Source organism: Pteronotus mesoamericanus, unplaced genomic scaffold (assembly GCF_021234165.1).
Source record: "Pteronotus mesoamericanus isolate MK-2021 breed Mesoamerican mustached bat unplaced genomic scaffold, CSHL_Meso_final contig_25, whole genome shotgun sequence".
NCBI lineage: Eukaryota > Metazoa > Chordata > Mammalia > Chiroptera > Mormoopidae > Pteronotus > Pteronotus mesoamericanus.
The window spans coordinates 17,565,057-17,583,782 of NW_026555105.1; the positions used below are offsets into that span (position 1 = coordinate 17,565,057).

Below are 18,726 nucleotides of genomic sequence, written 5' to 3' on the forward strand. Positions count from 1 at the left end.
ACCACTATACCTGGGCTTCCATTCCCTGCAGCTCTGCTCGCCGTAGGCGGCTCTGTAAGGATGCCACAGTTTCGTGCAGTTCCATCAGCTCAGACTCTAGGGACTTCTGTTTTTCCTCCCACTTGGATTTCTCTTTGGGAAGAGGGGAGGTAGGAGAGCAAGGCCCATGGTTGGGGGTGGAAGAAAAGAGGGAGATAGAGGCAGATGGAAAATGGGGAACAAAAGCAAAGGGGAAGAAGGCCAAGGAGAGAATTATATCAAGTTTCAGAGGCAGCACCCATCTGCCAGCTGCTCCTGTTTGTCTAGGCTCCTGGCTGCTTCCAGACTCATGTCTATATCTGCTGCCCAGCTCCAGCACTGCCCATAATTAATCATCCCAACAATTCCTCATCCCGATCACAAAGAGATCCTCAACCCTGGATTCCAGATAGGGTTGAGCTAGATGACACCAGAGATCCTTGCCGGTCACCAACTCGATGATTTTGCTGAGGTCCCTAGAGACCAGGCTTACTCTGATGGCTGCCCCTCATCCCCATTTCTGCAAAATGCACCAGTACCAGCTCTGTGTGTATGGCTCCCAGGGAGACCGTCTGGGACACTTTCAAGGCCCTGGCCCCCTCCCCAAGTTGTCCTCTTCTCTTCTACAGTAGAGCCTTGGGCCTTAAGACCCTCCCCTCTCCTTTTCCTTCCAAGCAATCACCACCTTTTTAAGCCCGTGGCTGTGGCAGATATGTTCTCCCCAGATCCCCCTCCTGCTATCTCCCAAACAGTCCATAATCCTGCTGTCAGAGGTCAATCATTTTTGAGGACATAGTTGAAGATGACAAAAATCAGTAACATGGATAAATGACAATAAAGAATTTAATAATGTCCTCACAGTCCTGGCCCTGGGTTGCCAGTTTTTAAATCTGCAGAGAAAACAGAAGCCTAGGTAGCAACTTCTCATTTCATCAAATCTGTTTCTCTTAATCCCTTTTGCCAGGATGGCCCTCAAAGGCCACGTAAAGCAGAAAAGTGGTTCATGGGGTTATCACCCCTTTGAAGATGCCTCTAGGTACCTTCTCACAGTTGTGGGTAAGCAGTAAACAGTGGCTGCTAGGCCCATCCTGCTCCTTCTGGGCTTCCCTCCATTCCTCTCTATGCTCCCTCCAAAGCGCCCGGTCCATCTTAAGCTTCTCACCTTCCTGGTTCTGGAAGAGTTGTCTCTGTAGATCCTGCAACTCTGTGTGGACCTGGCTCTTCTCAGCCTCTGTATTAGCGAGACGCCGTTCTAGCTTCTGTGCCTGATCCCTCAGATCATCCTGGGGAAGAAAGGGCATGGTTAAACTCAAGTTCCTCGTCTCCCACAAAGCCACCCCAGTCCAGGGCCCAAGCCCCCTCTTCCTTCTCAGCCCCTGTGGGGATCAGCCCCCATATTGCTGGGTTATTTACCTCTGAACTTGCATGCATTCGGCTCCCTGAAGGGATGATAAACTCTGCTCCAGCTGACTAGAGCCTAGAATCCCCGTCTGTCCTGTCTGTCATTTGAAACAGAACTCCTGCTAAAATTCTAGCCCAGGATGACCTCTCTTCTCCCTAAGCTCCTACTTCAAAGCTTAGCTCAAAGGACACTTCTTCCTTCTGTCTTCAAGTCATAATGTATTGTCCTTCCCTCCTATTATCATCATTTACATGTTATTGATCTAGTTAATTCTATAGGTTCTGCATCTTGTGCCCCCAGTTCAGAGTGGCTGGCATATGGTGACATTCAAGTTTTATTGGCTGATGGCTGATAAGTTCCCTCTGACGTGGAATTTGCAGGACATTTAAATTCATTCTTAGGCTTAGAATGTTCCTACAAACAGCAACCTCAAATCTCAGTGATCTCAATTTGTTGGTTTTTTCTTGGAGGTCTTGCCACCAAGAATAATTCATGGTTGAGAGGAAAATGATGCAAAACAACATCATACATCTGTACAGGGTTTTTGAGTTTACAGGGCTCACGTAAACTCCCTCACTGATTTCATCCTCACGACACTGTCAGACAGGCATGATCTGCCCCACTTTATTGGTAAAACCAAGGCTCAGGAAACCAAATGCTTAGTTCATGGTCGCCAGGTAGTAAGTAATCAAGGTGGAGCTCATCTCAACCTGCTCTCAGGAAGAAAACACGTCAAACTGCTGCATGAATCTTTTTTGGGGAGGTGGACAGGTCCAGGAAAGCAGGGAGACATACCCGGGCCTGCTGAGTCTTCCACAGGTCTTGGTGGAGTTTGTGGAGGGCAGATGCCACCGCCTCGGCTGAGAGAGCCTTCAGGAGGGGCCCTCTCTTAAAGAGGATCCTTGCTCCATTCTGGTCTGAATAAATGAGAGAGCACCTACTGACTGGGCTGCACGATGAAAAGAAACAGCCATACCTCCCCAGACATGGCCTTGGCCTTCCTGCTGATCCCTCCTGTCCCCAAGGAAGCCCTTCTAAGTAGTTCATTCATCATGCACTTTCTGCATGCCTATGTGCCAGGCACTGTGGTGGGCAGTAGGTAATGCTAGCTCTCATTTGTTAGGCATTTAATAAGTGCCAGGAACTGTGTGAGCTATTTTACCTCTGCAGTCTTGTTAACTCCTTAGAAAAATCCTGAGAGGTAGGTAAGTTTAACATCTTCATTTTATATAGTTAAGAAAATCAAGCTCAGGGAGGATAAGTGACTTGCCCAAGGACACACATCTAGCAAATGGCAGAGCTGGGGGTTCCAGAGCTGATTAGATTAATTCCAGAGCCTGTGGCTTTAGCCTTGATGCTTGCTATCTAAGGAACTGCATTCCCCTTCCTTCTTCTCTGGGAGCTAGGCCTGGCTTTGGCCCAAAGGACTGAGTTCTTGCATGGTTGTCTCACCTGGCTCAGGGCCCCAGAGGGAGGGAGCAGAGTCTCCCCCGCCACTCAGCTCAGGCCTGCTCTCACAAGCAGACCCCAGAGCCTGCTGCAGGACAGAACAGAGGCTGGCTAGCTGCACCTGAGCATGGTGCCCAGGCTGCTGTTCCGCAGCCAGCGCCTCCAGCTGGCTCTCTGTGCTGCGCAGTCGCAGCTGCAGCTGGGCTGCCTTGCCTTCCTGGGCCCACAAGGAAGCTCGCAGCTGCTGCTCTGTGACTCGAGATGCCTCTAGCTCCTCTAGCAGCTGTGCTTCCTGGGCCAGAAAATCAGCCTCTTTTTCCTTCACCTCCTGCTTCAGTAATTCCACCTGCAGGGAGGAAGTGTAGTTACTCTGAGCAGAGTGTGGATACCTGCCCCTCAGACTGTGCCCCCCTTCCAGCACAGCCCTACCCGACTCAGTCCCTGAGTAAATCTTCATCAGGGCTGGAGGGTCTGTTCCCCAGCAGGTAGGGACGGCTCTGCAGTGAGTGCTACCCTAGGTCTGACCTTCGTGGCTGCCTATTCACTCCTGACACGTGGGTGGAGGCTATGTAAATGGGCTTCGGCCCTGGTTTGCTGGCAATTAATCCAACTTTCTGCTATGATCAGAACTCTGCCTGAAACCCTGACACTGAGCCTAATGAGACCAATCACAATAATAATGGCTACCATTTATTGAATGCTTATTGTGTTCATGACACTTTACATATACTTGTAATGGTTAAAAGTTACCATCCTTGTTTAATGGATGAAGAAACTGATGCTCCCACCTGGAAGCAGCAGAGCTGGGAGTCAAACTTAGGGTCTGGGTCTTTATCTGCTGCTGCAGGCTACTGTCTATTTCTTAGTCCCTCACTCATTCCCTCCCAATTCCATCTTTCCTCTGTGCCCAAGGACTGGGGTCCTCCTGTGAGCAGACTGAGTCCCCAGAAGTCCCTTGCTGTTGCCCACCTGATCTGGAGTACTAATTATTCCCCTGCTGTGTCTTGCCAACCAGACCAAGCACACTGGGAAGTGGCCATGCTTGAACTAGGTCTGTGTGACCTCTGCCCCTCTGGGCACTATATTCTGGGCCATCAGGTTCCTCACTGGGAGCCATTCTCTACTGTGGGTCAGCTTCCCAAACCCCCACCTTGCACGGTCCTGGCTTCCCCCTCCTGCCAGGGCTGCTGAAGTCCCAGCATACCCTGTAATGAGGAAAAAGAGAAAGGCCCTCTTCATGAAACGACTCTGAGCAATCACTCCCCAACTCTAGGAGCAGGCTTCCACCAAGGGACAGGGCCCATCACTGGGGCAGGGAGTACCTGGGCACTGAGCTCTTTCTGCCCTTCCCGGGCCTCCTGCGTGTCCTGGCGCAGGGAGCTCAGCTCCTGCTGTCGAATAGAGTCAGCTTCTTCCAAAACAAGGAGTCTCTGTTCCTTTTCCACTAGAGACAGAGTCAGGCTAAAAGGAGAGGGGTCAGAGGCTAGGCCATTCTTCAGGGAATGAAGAACTACCTTCTCATCTGACTGTTCTAAACATAGCATTGATAATCAAAATGCAAATAGTAATGATAACCATTACAGTGTAACAATAAAAGCTTCTACTGAGCACCTACTGAGTGCTCCTAGATACTTCTTACATATGATACCTCATAACAACTTCATAATTTATTCTTCTCTGAGAAATTCCTGAAATATCTATACCATACCTCAGATTCAAGGTGTCTAATTCTTTCTGTCCCCTCTGTACCTCCCCTGCCCCCAATCACCCCCTACTATGTTCCCTAGCTCAGTGAACCCCAACTAAGGAGCCTTGACCATATCACAGTGTCCTCCCTTCATCCCACCTAAACCCAATCTATGACTACAAATAACTGATTGCAATTTCCTTAACGTCCCATAGACCCCTTCCCTCCTCCCATCTCTCTCCCCTACCTTAGTTCAGCTTTCGTATCTCTCACCTGGATAATTGTACCAACCTCCTAACCTGTCTTCTTGCCTCTAGTTTCATCAGCAAAAGGATTTGTCCCTCCCCAAATGCCTACAGGCCTGAGAATACATGCTGCTTTTCATGCTGGGTGATCCTAACCTCATTCCTGGTGTTTTGTGTCATCGCTATCCTTTATAATACATCATAAATTGGATTGTGTTGAGTTGCCTATTTAAAACCCTGCAATGGTTTCCTACCAAACCAAAGTAACTATAAACTCCTTCCTGTGTCCTACAAAATCCTGAATGCTATGGCCCTGTCTAGCCCAAGTCACTCTCTCCTCAGTCACCAGGCTCCAGTCATGCCGCACCTTTAGGTTCACCAAACACCACAAGCTCTGATCTGCCCCAGAGCCACTGCATGTGATTTCTGTCCCTACTGTACAGATCTCTCCTAGCCCTTTGCATGGTGGCTCCATTTCATCCTTCAGCGATCAGTTTAAAGGCAACCTCCACAGGAAGGTCTTCCCTAACATCTAAAATAGATCCCCACCCCCAGCCCGCCCCCATTTCTATTTCAGTGTCCTATCTCTTTCCTCCTCACCATGTAACATAATCTGCAATAATTTATTTTGGGAATTATTTGATGAATGTCCTCCCCATAAAATGATAAATTCTGTTGAAACGGGGATCATATTATCTTGTTTATCATTGTATCCTGACCCTTGGCATAGTGCCTGGTACATAATGCATTTGTCTAAATATTTACTAGGTAAATAAAGTGTAGGCTTTGAAGACAGGGACTGTATCCTACCCACTTGGCTACCCACAGCTGGAGACGTGAAAGGCAAGATGACCTAACACACTATACAATATACACATGATGTATTATAGAGTTGTACCCCTGAAAACTATATAATTTATTAACCAATGTCATCCCAATAAATTCAATAAATAAAAAGGCTAGATGACCTGAACTAAGAACTGTCCATCTCAGAGTGACCATGGTAGTCAGACAGGGAAAAGCCAACTCCATGGCTTGTCTCACCTACCTGGCTTTGTCTCTCTCCAACTCCTTCTGAATTCGGCTACACTCCTGGGCCTCTCTCAGCTTCTCCTGAACCTCCTGCTCCATCAGCCTCTGGGAGTCATCCCTGGAAACCAGCTGAGACATCAAGTCTTCCACCTGGAAAATTAAGGGCATGAGAAGCAAGGGCAGGGGACTAGTGGGAAGACGCTTCTCACCTACGGCTTCATGGTCCCTCAAGGTTTACCACAGTCACCGGCTCATTTCCAATGCTCCGGAGGTTCCACCAATCAATCCTTTCACACTCTTCTTAACCAGCACCCTCCCCAAATACCATTCAGCTTAGTCATCTGTCTTTCAGCCTCACATATACTGGAAAATGGCAGGCACAAATAAAAATCTTGGCTGAATATAACTACACCCAAAGGCAAAATGTTGGGCAAGTATATAGTGACTGTATTTTTTTTAAATGAACAATCAGAACACCATCTAATATAGAGTTCTGAGAAGGAAAAGCATTCAGAAAAAAAAGCCATCTGGGTAAAAATACTCAGGTCTATGTTCGATGGGGAGGATGAGAAGAACAACCGACACCCAGGATGTCCAAGAATATCTAAGTTCTGTGGTCACCACAGAGAGATTACTACCCCAGGCTCAAGGTGCACAAGCTCAGCTGAGCATCCTTCAATCTTCCACCCAGTACCAGGGCTTACCCTTCCCCTCCCAAGCTCCCACGTTCCCTTGTCCTACGGGAGAGCGGGGCAGCCTGGCTCTGCTAGGGAAAGGTTGTGGGGCTTGGAGAGAGGAAGAGGCACCTGCTGCTGCAGGTTTATCTTATCCTGCAGGAGGGAGTTGCCCTCCTGGCGGAGGGCAGTGAGGTCATCTCTGTGCTGCTGCACTGCCTGCTCCAGCTCCCGCTGAGCCTCCCGGAGCTGGGTCTGCAGCATCCCAGTGGTTTCCTGCAAAGGGAGGAGACAGCTGTGAGGAGAGGAAGCTTTCTCAGGGGTCTTGGTCTAGAGTTCATGTTGTAGAAATCCATGTCATATAAATACTAATTTTTTAGTTGGATTAGCAAAAGCTGAGGCAGGACCTGGCAATCCACCTTGTTTCTGTCATGCCCTGCCACCTCGCCTCCTCGCCCTCTCCTCCCTCACAAAGTACACTGGTTCACCCAGGATATCACCCTGAGTTGGCAGCAGTCCCTTGCCTGGAACATCGCAACAGCCTCTTGTCGCATAGCCCTACTTCTACTTCACGCTACCACCCAACACACGTGCACACACAGGCATAAACACACAATTCTCCATTCAACAATAATATATTTTTAAATATATTATGTGCTAAATCATGTCTTTCTCTGCTTTTTAAATACCACCCAAGTTTCCCACTGCCCTCAGAACAAAATCCAGGCTCCTACCACGGCTGACAAATGGCTTCTGCCTATCTCTCCGTTCGCCCCTGAATTTATCACCCTGGATCCACGCCATGTCCTTTCTGTTCTTGGACTCCCCAGGCCCTTTGCTGTCTGTCCCAGGGCCCTTACGATGCCTATTTCTTCTGCCTGAATTGTTCTTCAAATGGTTGGTTTCTTTGCTTTTTAACAGTTTTATTAAGTTATAGGTCACATGCCATGCAAATCACCCGTTTAAAGCGTAACAGTCAATGTTTTTCAGTGTCTTCTATTCACAGAGATTTGCAGCTCTTACCACAGTAAATTTTAGAACATTTTCATCACTCCAGAAAGAAACCCTGTACCATCCCCATTCCTTATTCCCACTCCGAACCACTCATCTACTCTCTATCTCTATCAATTGGCCTATTCTGGACATTTCCTATAAATGGAATCATACACTGTACGGCTTCTTTCACTTAGCAATGTTTTCAGGCTTCATCCCTGTTGTTCCATGGGGCTGGCTCTTTTTAAACCTCATGTCTCAGCGCAAATGTTACTCTCTCATCAGGGTCCTTCCTGACTGCCTGTCCAAAGTAGTCACCTTTTAATCACTCTCACTTATATCTCCTTATTCATGTCCTTTACAGCACCTGCTGCTACAACCTGTAATTATCTCATTATTTTACGTCTGCTCATCTTTGTCTGTCTCTGCCACTAGGACATAAGTTCCTTGCAGGCAGGGACCACATCTGTCCTGTTCACTGTGAGCCACACCTATGCTTGCCATGTGTCAGCACCCAGCATGGGGCATGGCCCAGAGAAGCGCCAACGCTGAATGAGTATACCAGAGTTCCCTCTTCTTCCCTGCTCGGGACCACCCTCCATACCTGCTCCTTCAATTTCTGAGCCTTCATGTCCTGCCTCAGCCGTTCCAGTTGCTGGCTGGCATCAGCCAGCTCCTTCTGGGTCTGCAGCAGTGTCTCCAGGAGGGACACCCTCTCCTTCTCTGTTTCGACCTGCATCTGTGGGGGGGCAGGAGGGCAAGGGCTTGTTAGTTGAGGTCACCATGCTCAACCACTAGGCCACCAGCACATTCCAGCAGCTCTGCGGCACTTCCGGTGAATGGGGCGGAGGCTCAGGGCAAAGGAAGGTCTGAACCTACTGACGGAGAACCAGGAAGTGCAAAGATTGCAACTGGTTTTCAAGCTGACAGGATGTGGTATGTCAGCCCTCCCTCAGGAAGTATGACATATTGCTGGCCCTGCAGCTAATGCTGCTGATTACCCAGCTCACTGGTAGCGAAGTGAGTAGCTACATTCTCTTCTAGAAGCCCCAGTGGCACCGCTCTCAGAGGGGAAAAGGAAGTGGTCAAGGACAGGGGAACAACTGGTTGGCTGTCTAGCCTCCTACCTGGCACAGGGCGCTCTCGGCCTCAGCCCGTTCTTCCTCCCTCTGGGTCCGGACAGCCTCGGTTTCTGCCAGCTGCTCCCTCAGCCTCATTTCCAGCTCCATTTTCTCCCTCTCTAGGCACTCCAGAGTCTTAGCCAGTTCCTGCTGGTGCCGCGAGCACTCTTTCTCCTGGTCACACAAAGGAAACACTGTTACAGCCAAATGGGTGAGGGGAGGAGGCAGAAGGAGACCTGCAGGAGAACAGGAGACCTGCAGGAGAATAGAAGTCTGCTGCTCACCAGCTGTAAGATCTGGGTACTGCTCGAAGCCTGTTTCCTCATCTGTAAAGTGAGGCGGCTAATTCCTGCCTTACCTATCTCATCCAACTTTATGAGAATCAAATGAGATTTATAAAAAAATCAACTGACATCACATGTAGAAGTGCTTTCTAAAGACCAACTGTCCCTAATATAAGCTAGGAGTATCCATTGTTTTCAAGCAACCACATCACGGTTGAAGGCTGTTAACAATGAACTGAGGTGGCAGACTCGCTCTCTGCTGCCCGCTGTCCCCTGCTCAGGGTGGCAGAGTTGGCCCTCCGAAATGTCAGCCAGAGGCCAGCGAGGATGTCTCCTGTTAAATGATATGCGAGCATTAGGGTGCAGCATCCTGGTCCTCCCAGAGGTCCACCAGTGACCGAGGCCTTCCCTGACCTCCCAGACTAACCCAGCACCTCTGCTAGGTTCTCAGGGGAGTGGGGAAGGGCTCAGGAGGCAGGCGGCTGCGATCTTCGGTGCAACACTGGTAGTGCGACCTCCCTGAGTGTCGATCGCATCCCCACGCCTCTTACCTCATCTAGAAAAATGGGGATAAGGACAGTGTCCTCCTAGGGTTGTTTTGAGCACTAAGATAAGTCACATAAAGCACTTTATATGGGGCTTAGCACACAGAAAAAAATTCAGAGTTTAATATCTATCACCATCACCATCATTACCAGCAGAGTAAAACTGTATATAGGTCGAGAGGAGTAAATGCGGGAGAAATATTCTGAATGTTCCTGTCTCATTTAGGAAAGAGGTAAATATACTGATTAACTTAAGGCTTTAAAAAAAATAAATTTATTGTGGTAACATTGATTAATAACATTACATAAATTTCAGATATTGTGTGCTTACCACTCAAAGTCTAGTTTCCTTCAGTTACCACATATCTGATCCTACTTGAGATTTTGAGTATATATTTTAAAATATTAAAGGAAACAACTAAAAGAATAAAAAATTAGCGTATATATCATCCAAACCAGTAGAGAGAAAAAAAGAGGTGAGAAAAGACTATACCTTAATCATCCAAATTTAACCCTCTAAAAAAAGTGAAGATGATCTCCCCTCTCCACAAGACATAAAAAAGCAGGATAAATAGCATAAGATGGTGGAAATAAATCCAAATATTCCTATAATCACAATAAAAGAAAATGGACTAAATTACGTTATTAAAAGACAAAAGAAACACAATTCTGAATTGGGCAAGAATGGGTCCAAGGCATTCCTCTGCTCTCGTTCCATCCTGGGGCCAGCTTAACAGTTCTAAATCCCAGGATCCATTCCCAATTCTCTGTACATACCCAAACAACAAGAACAGCGAGCACGAGTACAGAGCTCAATATATGCTGGAAACCTTTCTTCGTGTTTTCCACACAGTAACTTACTTAAGAGCTACTGGACCAAAGAAACCCAAAACACTAACGCAAAAGAATATACACACCCCTATGCTCACTGCAGCGGTATTTGCAATAGGCAAGATATGGAAGCAACCCAAGTGGCCCAAAATAGATGAGTGATTAAAAAAAGTGGTAAATATATACACTGGACTATTACTCAGTCATAAAAAGAATGAAATCTTACCATTTGTGAGAGTATGGACAAACCTATAGGGCACTATGCTAAGTGAGATAAGTTAGTCAGAGAAAGACAAACACCGTATGATCTCACTTATATATGAATCTAAAGAACAAAATTAACAAGCAAAACAGAAACAGACTCAGATAGAGAGAACAGACTGATGATTGCCAGGGGGAGGGAGGTCGGAGGTCTGGGTAAAAAAGGTGAAAGAATTAAGAAGTACAAATTTGTAGTTTCAAAATAGCCACAGGGATGTAAAGTATGGCACAGTCACTAACACTGTAATATCCATGTGTGGCCAGGTGGGTACTGGAAGCATGGGGAGAACACTTCGTGAAATACATGATTGTCTAACCACTATACACCTGAAACTAATACAAATAATATTGAATGTAAACTGGAATTGGAAAACAAAATTGAAAAAAAAAAAGCTCGAAGCTGGAGATTGCACCTTGGTAACCAGGCTAGTCCTGTTCAGATTTCACTCTTATAAGCGGTAACGCCTGGACCAAGAGCCAGCAGGAGGAGCACTCGCTGAAGGGAGGCCAGGCTGCCTCTCCCGCAACCGCCCCCCCGCCCCCCCGCCCCCCCCCGCCACATCCACCACCTACCCATTTCTCCTGGAGCCGCTTCACCTCCTCCTCATGGGCTGACTTCTGCTGCTGCAGGGCAGTCTGCCCCTCTTGCTCAGCCCGGGCCAGCTGTCTGGCTGCTGTTTCCCGCTCCTGCTCTGCCTGGCTCCGTTCAGTGTCCAGTTCCAGCTTCAAACACCTCACTTCCCCTAAGATGCCAGGAATAGGATCTGGCCTCTGAGCCTCCACCCTCCTCCTTTTACTCCTCTCCCCAGACCTCATGAGCAACTCCCATCTCAGAGGCCCTGGGCCTGGCTGGAGAAGGGCCTCTAATAGCTTCCCACTGCCTTCCTGGCTTTCACCATCCCCATGGAATGGAGCGTGCCCATCCCAGTTGGGTTCTCACCTTGGATTACTTCCTTGGCTTGAGTGACAGTTTGAATCTGGACCTCCAGCTGCCCCTTGGTGACCTCTATCAGAGAATTTTGTTGTTGGGCCTCAAACAGACTGCTCTCCAGTAGCTCCTTGGCTGAGCTGTCAGGTTCAGGAATCAGGAAGAGTTCTTACCCACCACGCCCCTTATCCTTCCTTAAGAGGAACTGGGTTCTAAATAATGGCTACCTGGAGAAGTTAGGGGGGCAACGACAAATTCATAACTCATGTAGAACCCAAATAGTTGGGGCAGGGAACTTAGCTTGGCTACCCTTTGCCTGGCAAAGCTCTCTCTGCCCTTGGTTGAACTGGGTCGGGGCCCTACCTGAGCCCCGATAGTTGATCAGAGAGGTCCTGCCGGTCCCGCTCCACAGCCTGCAGCCGCACCTCTAGGGCTGCCCTCTCCCGTACTAGGGCCTCCTTCTCCTGGACTTCCCGGGCCAGCACTCCTTCCTGGCGCTTGGTCTCCTGATGCAGCTGCTCCAGCTGAGCCGAGGCTGCCTCCTGCTGGTGACGAGCCTGGGGGGAAGAAATTGGTGAGACACAGAGCAGGGGCAGGATTCCTCCCCAAGTTGCTATCACAGGTTGGGGGCAGTGACTCCTCAGATATTCTGGACCCAGCTCTGTGAGTCCTGGGCATTGCGCACTCATACCAAGTGATGTTTATATATTTTCCTATCAAACCATAGAGCCCCCAGCCCAGGAAGCATAATCTCCTTTGAGTAAGACCCTGTGCTAGGGCTGCAAGAGACCTATGTCAACCAGAAGGAAAGTGATCAGTGCCCTAAGAAAGGGACTCTGAGAAGGGAGAGCATGTGTAATTCTTAGGGCAATGAGAATTTGGTGGGAGAGAAAGCTGACCTTTGAGCCAGGTGATTGGTTCAGAAACCTTACTGAGCCCCTGCTCTGTTAGAAGTGTCTAACACTTCTCCTAAAAGCTAGAAGAACAAAAACAAATAAGACATAGCCTTGCCTTCAAGAAGCTTTTGATCTGATGATGCAGACATGGAAACAGGTAATTATGATAGAGTATGAAGGGTGTGATGGTTGAAATGTGCATAAGAGCACCTCATTCAACCTGGGGGGTATAGAGTAGAGGGGAATCACTGAAGCATTTCTACAGGAATTCCTTCTCAAAAATGGAAGATATACCCCAAACTAGCAACACTGGTCATTTTTAGGACGTAAGAGGTTGTCACTTTCTGAATTTCAGAATAGTGTTTTACCATGAGCACGTATTAACCTATAACATGATGGTTTGTATTCTGCCTTACCTCGTTTAGTTTCTCTTGAAGTTCTTCCTTCTCGCCTCGGGTGCCCCTGAGATCTGCCTGCAGCTCAGCCCTGGTTTCCTCCGCCTTCTGCAGCTGAGCCTCCAGGTGAGTGTTCTTTTCCCATAGGGCTTCCCTGCTCCTCTCCGCCTCTGCCAGGCCCACCTGCAAGGCATTTCTCGCCTGCTCTGCGGCCTCCATTCTGCAGCACACAGACTGGTTCTCCTGTTCTAACTACTGACAGACAAGGGAAGGGCACCAAAGACAAATGGTTACAGGTTAGAGATCAAGTGCTGAGACAGAAATCCGCGTGAGATATGAACCTATTCTCCAAAGATGAACACAGGAGTGCTTCTAAGAGAGGGGAACTGTGCATTCATTTGGTCTAGTGCCTATGTTCCAGGTACTGGATGGACTGAGGCTCGGGATAGATAAAAAAAGGCAAAATCCTACTCTCAAAAAATTCAGAATAAGAAAACACTGACGATTTCTGGGGCTCAAGGGAACGGGTATCAAAGAGATGTTAAATTTGCAACATCTAGAGAAGATTCTTTGAAACTTGGGTGTTTCAGCAGATCCTTTTCTGGTGATTGCTGGGATCTCATGCAACAGGATTAAAAGCCTAGCTTCCTATGTTTCTGATGTTTATTATGTCAGACTCTGTATGTGTTGAGATCTAGAGGTGTCATTTGTTTGCTAATAAACTGTTATGCTGATAAAAATGAATTAAAAAAAAAAAACCCAAAACCTAGTCGTGACTGGTGTAACTCAGTTGGCTGGACTTCGTCCTGCAAAGCAGCAGGTCACTGGTTTGAATCCTGGTCAGGGCACGTGCCTGGGTGGTGGGTTTGGTCCCCAGTCAGGGTGTGTACGAGAAGCAACCGATTGATGTTTTTCCCTCATATTGATATTTCTCTCCATCTCTTTCTCCCTCCCTTCCCCTCTCTTTAAAAGTAAAAATAAATAAAATTAAACAAACAAACAAACAAACAAAAAACCCTAGTCTTCCTTCCTAAGGGTTTGGGCCTCCTTCCTAGCCCTGGTCATTTTACCTTAAAGCCCAAAGGTGGTTCTGCTGTAGGTGTGGGGGGGACAATTTTTAATGGCTAGCTAAGCCCAGTCCCTATAGTCTGTCCTTCTCTTTCTGCTCATTTGAGGACCACGTTTGGGAGCTCATCTGTCTTGGGCTGATCCATTTTAAGGACTCTTTCTCATCATAGGCATCAGCTTCATCTGTCACTGGCTTACCCTGAGTTAGGGCCCAGCCCTACCCTGCATGTCAGAAAAATCTTTGCTCACCTGGAGAAGCTGCTGGCTCAGCCCAACTTTATCTAAGGCCAAAGCCTCATTTAAGGCACTGAGCTTGGCAGCTGCAGCCCGAAGGTCAGCTACCTCAGCCTTCAGGCTGTTCTCAGAGCTCGACAGCTCCACAATGGCCTGTTCTGCCTAAAAACAAAGAGAGTTAAAGGTTTCTTACTTCCAGTTTTCCTGCAGCAGCTCACAGCTCACATTTCCGACACCTGTGCTGACCTTGTACAGAGATTAGTTAGCACTCCGTTTCTTCCCTCACATTCCAAACAAGTTTCCCCTCCATTCATTCTTTCCTCCCAATATACTCTCTATATTGGAATTAAAATGGTTTTCTGAAGTCTAAATCGATTATGTCAGTCTCTTTTCTAAAACTGTTTAGTGACTTCATTCACTTCTTCATTCACTGAGGAGGAAGAGAGGAGCTCACAGGATGGAGGCGCAGACATCAGGATGCGTAAACAAATGCAACTGTAGTGACACCACAAACAATGGAAGCACCAAGTGCTCTGGGATCTCAGAGAAAGCACTGATTCTGTTTGGAAGAAGCAGAAATGTTTGGTAGAAGACTTAACAATTAAGTTGGGTACTACTGAGAGGAGGAAGTTTGTTGTTAAAGGGGGAGGAAAGAAGCAGTCCAGGCAAAGGGAAGAGTCTAACACATACCAAGTATTAGAGTCATGAAAGAACATGGCAAAATGGATTGCAATCAGTGCTTTGTGGCAGGAGTAAAGGCATATGAGGAGGCAGGAGAGGGATTTGGAATGAAGGGGAGGCTAGAAACTGTTTGGGGCAGATGGCAAAGGGCTTTGAATGCAGCACCAAGGAGCCAGGAAGCCACTAAATGGTTTTAGAAAAGAGGCTGACATAACCAATTTACATTTCAGAAAACCATTCTAATTTCAACATAGAGAGTATGTTAGGAGGGAAAGAGCCCAAAAGCAGAGACTAGTAAATGAGGCACGAAATACAAAGGGTCATGGCTTGTAGGTGAAGAATGAAGCAGGCTGCATAACCTCTTCCTAGAGACACAACGTCCAAGGCGGCCCACGGCACCCAGCAAGCGAGGGGGAAGCCTACGCACCCTTGCCAGCGCTGAGGCCACTTCTCTTTGTTCTTGCCTCAGCAACTCCCCTTCCAGGCGACTTGACTCCAGGGCTTCCCGAAGAGCGATCAGTTCACTGAGTGATTCTGACTGTCTGGCTTCCAGGCCCGCCAGTGTCTCCTGACTAAGGTGGGAAGGAGAGGGGGCTAGAAGAAATCTCGGGGAATGGCCACACCCCAAAAGGTAACAGGAATATAATTATCTTTGTTATGCAAAAAAAAAAAAAGAATAACAGATAAGATCACCAAGACAAGTGAAAAAAAAGCAAGGTGCAAAACAGTGTATGTAGGGTACTACCTTTTATGCAAGAAATTAGGGAAAATAAGAATTATGCATAATTTGCATAAAGCAGCACTGGAAAGAAAGATAACCAAGAAATTAATTCAAATGATTACCTACAAAAGGAAGGGAAGTGGGATGAATGAAGCAGAGGGTAGTAAGACTTTCTCTGCATATGTCTTTTTTAAATAGTTTTGACTTTTGAGTCACATAAATAATTGATAAAAGTATTATCAGTTCAAACTAATTAAATTTAAAAACACAAAATTATTTTTGTGGATTGTTAGTTCTTTTCCTTGGTAAAAGAAGAGCCATTCCTTGCACAAGTCATGATCCTTATAGCAATCCTTCAAGCTTCCACTATGTGTGCCTATTAGGTGCAAGGAGGTAGGCCACAGGGGAGGAAGTTATAGTCCCTGCCACTGGCTACTCAAAACCAACTATATACCAGGCTCTGTGCTGGCAATTTGCAAAAACACTTGTCTAATCTGCCCGACAACTCTTCAAGGTAAATATTATCACCCCCATTTTACAAATGAAGTAATCTGTCCAAGTGGCAGAGCCATAATTTAAACCAAGCTTTTGCCCAGCTTGAAATGCCTTGCTTTTTACAGATTAGCTGGGTCCCTTTGCTGTGGAACTCCCTTTCCTGTTCAGCTCATTTCCCATCACTGCCCAGGCTATGTACCACCTTTTAGCCAGCCCAGGCTAGTCTGAACGTGCCATGAACCTCCCTGCCTCCTTTTCTTCGCTCATCTGTTCTTTAACCCCCCTCACACTATTTACAAATCAAAATATGTCCACACCCAGCCCAAAGGCTCTCCTCCACAAAGCTTTCAATAGTTAACTGTTACTCCTATGCTTCCGAAGGACCTGGTGTGAAACTCTATTTAGCTCATACTTCATCTGGCCTCATGCCACAGTTCGTTGTCTGTTTTCCCCATCAGACTGCAAACTGCTTGAGGTTAGGGCTGTGTCTTATTTATTTCTGTATCCCCTTCAGTGCTTCATCCCTTACAGGTGCTGAGCAAAGCCTGGATGAACTTTCTGTATTCATTTGTCTGCAAAGGAAGGAGCAGTAAGCTAATCTGAACCCAATGAACGCCAGGCTTCAATTTACTCCACTCTCTGAGGGAAGGGAGTGGGTGGAGAAAGGTGTGGACTGGAAGGGAAGGTGGAGCCCAGGGAGGAGGGGACGGGTCACACTCACAGGCGCTCCCTCTCACGGACAGCCAGGTGCAGCACCTCCTGCTGCTCCTCCTTCTCGCCCTGGGCAGAGTCCCCCTGCAGCTGCAGCTCCATGTTTGTCCTCCGCAGGCGCCACGCCTCCTGCTCCAGCACCTCCAGCTGCTGCTGCAGCTCTTCCCTGGTCTTCTGTAGCAGCTCTCGCTCCCTGGAAGAAGGAGACCAGAGATGAGCAAGAGACCTTGGAACCTAGAGCCCTTCCTGGAAGCAGACATCATAGGTTCAAAGGACAGAGGCACCAGTTTCTTATCTCACCTTCCCTTTTAAGCAGGAAACTTTTTGTCATCACAAGAACCCAAAACTGAGTGAGCAGGAAAAAGCAGAGCACAAAGCAAGGCAGCCCTGAGCAGCCCTGGGCTTCAGGGAGAGGAGGGTCAGCCAACCAGCAACATGATGGGAGAGGGTAAATGCCCAGGTGAGGACTGAGCCGGGGGAGGAAGGGTGGGATGAGCGACCCCCTGCTCACTTGCTGAGCGAGTCCACTTCTTCTTGGAGATCCACAGTCTGTCCTGCCAGAGTGTCCCGTTCCCCAGTGAGCTTCTGTAACCGCTGTCTCAAGGCCTCACCCTCTTCCTCCCACTGATTATGCTGCTGCTGCAAGAAACTCACAGCTTCCTGACAGCCTGACAGCTGCTGCCTGAGGTCCTGGGGAGGGACAGTAACAGAAGTGAGATGGTGAACAAGAGGACGGGGAAAGGAGGGATGTCAGAAGCCTGAACATAGGGCTGGGCAAGGGGGTTGGGAGCTGCTACAACACAGGTAAGCTAAGAAGAGATGTGGCCAGTCAAGAAGACAGAAGATCAGAGATCACTGAGCTTCTGTGGCTCATACAGTCTCAGAGTTCATGCTCTTCAAATGCACAGTATATGGGGAGAAACCCTTAGAATTGGGGAACACTCAGCCATACCCTCCCAGGGTTCCCACTGCCAATCTTTTCATTCGCTGGCACAGAGAACGTTCCTGTTACCCACTAGTGCAACTGAGCAGACACAGAGAGATTCAACTGGGCACTTTGGGGTGTTGACAAAACATCTCATGACTTGTCAACATAGAGAAAGGGGCAGCCCAGGCTAGGAAGGCACCTGGGACCCAAGTCACTTTAGATACCACCCCTGTGGCTGAAGGAATGCTGGTGTTCTCACCTGCACGGCCTGGCGTCTCTGAGTCATCACTGAACGCACCAGAGTAAGAGCCTTGTCTGGGTCCTGGGAATCAAACTGGGAGAAGTCACTAGAGTCCAACTCCAAGGTGCTCTCAGGACCAGAGCCTTGGGACATACTGCCCCCTTCTTCCACCATGACCTGAAACCCAACACAGCAGGGTCACCACCCTAGTGACCAGGGCCTGGAGTCCATACAGGCAATTAACACTGCAGCTTGAACAAACCTGATGTCTTCCTTCCTGGGCCCTCTCCCTGGGGAGTGGGAGAAGGTATCTAAGAGCAAAAAAAGGTGGTCCCTTCAACTCTTCACCTTCAGTCACCCACACCCAGGGCTAGAAACAAGGCTAGAGCACTCTCTGAGGTGATAACAAATGAAGAAATGAAGAAGAGGCTTCTGAGATAATGTGGCCCAGAATGCAGCCCTGGCCTGAGAATTACAGCTGGCAATAAGAAAGACGGCCTGTTCCCGCAGACAGTGTGAACACATGAATGCTTAGCTACCCAGTAGATTCCAGGCTTCAAATACACCCCTAAGACACTAAGTCCAAACACCTCAGAGTAGAAATCAAGGCACAACTCAGTACCTGGAGGCCTGGGGAGGAGTGAGGCATAACCCGGTGACCTTGAGCAGGAGGCTTACCAGTACCTGGGTTATATCCTTGATCACCTGCTGTAAAGACAGCTTCTCCTCTTGGGCGTTCCTACTAAGAGATGCCTCGTGTTCCAATAATTCTGCATGATTTGTCTCCTGAACAGGGAACAAAATAGAGCCAAAGAGTCAAACTCTCAGGAAAGAGTTTATCATTCCAGGCCCCAATTCAACCAGAGTCTCATTCTGTTTATTCTGT

The 18,726-nt window shown here is 48.0% G+C and overlaps 1 protein-coding gene across 1 annotated transcript in view; it reads right to left on the reverse strand.

Moving 5' to 3' along the window:
• The window catches only part of CEP250 (centrosomal protein 250), a 43,349-nt gene that overhangs the window by 10,870 nt on the left and 13,753 nt on the right, over nt 1-18,726 (reverse strand). The window contains exons 10-28 of the mRNA XM_054573842.1: nt 18,519-18,626; nt 17,859-18,017; nt 17,183-17,361; nt 16,682-16,864; nt 15,172-15,316; nt 14,079-14,225; nt 12,783-13,013; nt 11,834-12,027; nt 11,483-11,610; nt 11,116-11,285; nt 8,628-8,795; nt 8,105-8,239; nt 6,640-6,783; nt 5,850-5,983; nt 4,192-4,330; nt 2,873-3,215; nt 2,216-2,337; nt 1,181-1,301; nt 11-132 (exon numbers count right to left, since the gene is read on the reverse strand). Coding sequence (XP_054429817.1) covers nt 11-132; nt 1,181-1,301; nt 2,216-2,337; nt 2,873-3,215; nt 4,192-4,330; nt 5,850-5,983; nt 6,640-6,783; nt 8,105-8,239; nt 8,628-8,795; nt 11,116-11,285; nt 11,483-11,610; nt 11,834-12,027; nt 12,783-13,013; nt 14,079-14,225; nt 15,172-15,316; nt 16,682-16,864; nt 17,183-17,361; nt 17,859-18,017; nt 18,519-18,626 — 3,072 coding nt within the window. The remainder of the gene's footprint in view (nt 1-10; nt 133-1,180; nt 1,302-2,215; nt 2,338-2,872; nt 3,216-4,191; nt 4,331-5,849; nt 5,984-6,639; nt 6,784-8,104; nt 8,240-8,627; nt 8,796-11,115; nt 11,286-11,482; nt 11,611-11,833; nt 12,028-12,782; nt 13,014-14,078; nt 14,226-15,171; nt 15,317-16,681; nt 16,865-17,182; nt 17,362-17,858; nt 18,018-18,518; nt 18,627-18,726) is intronic.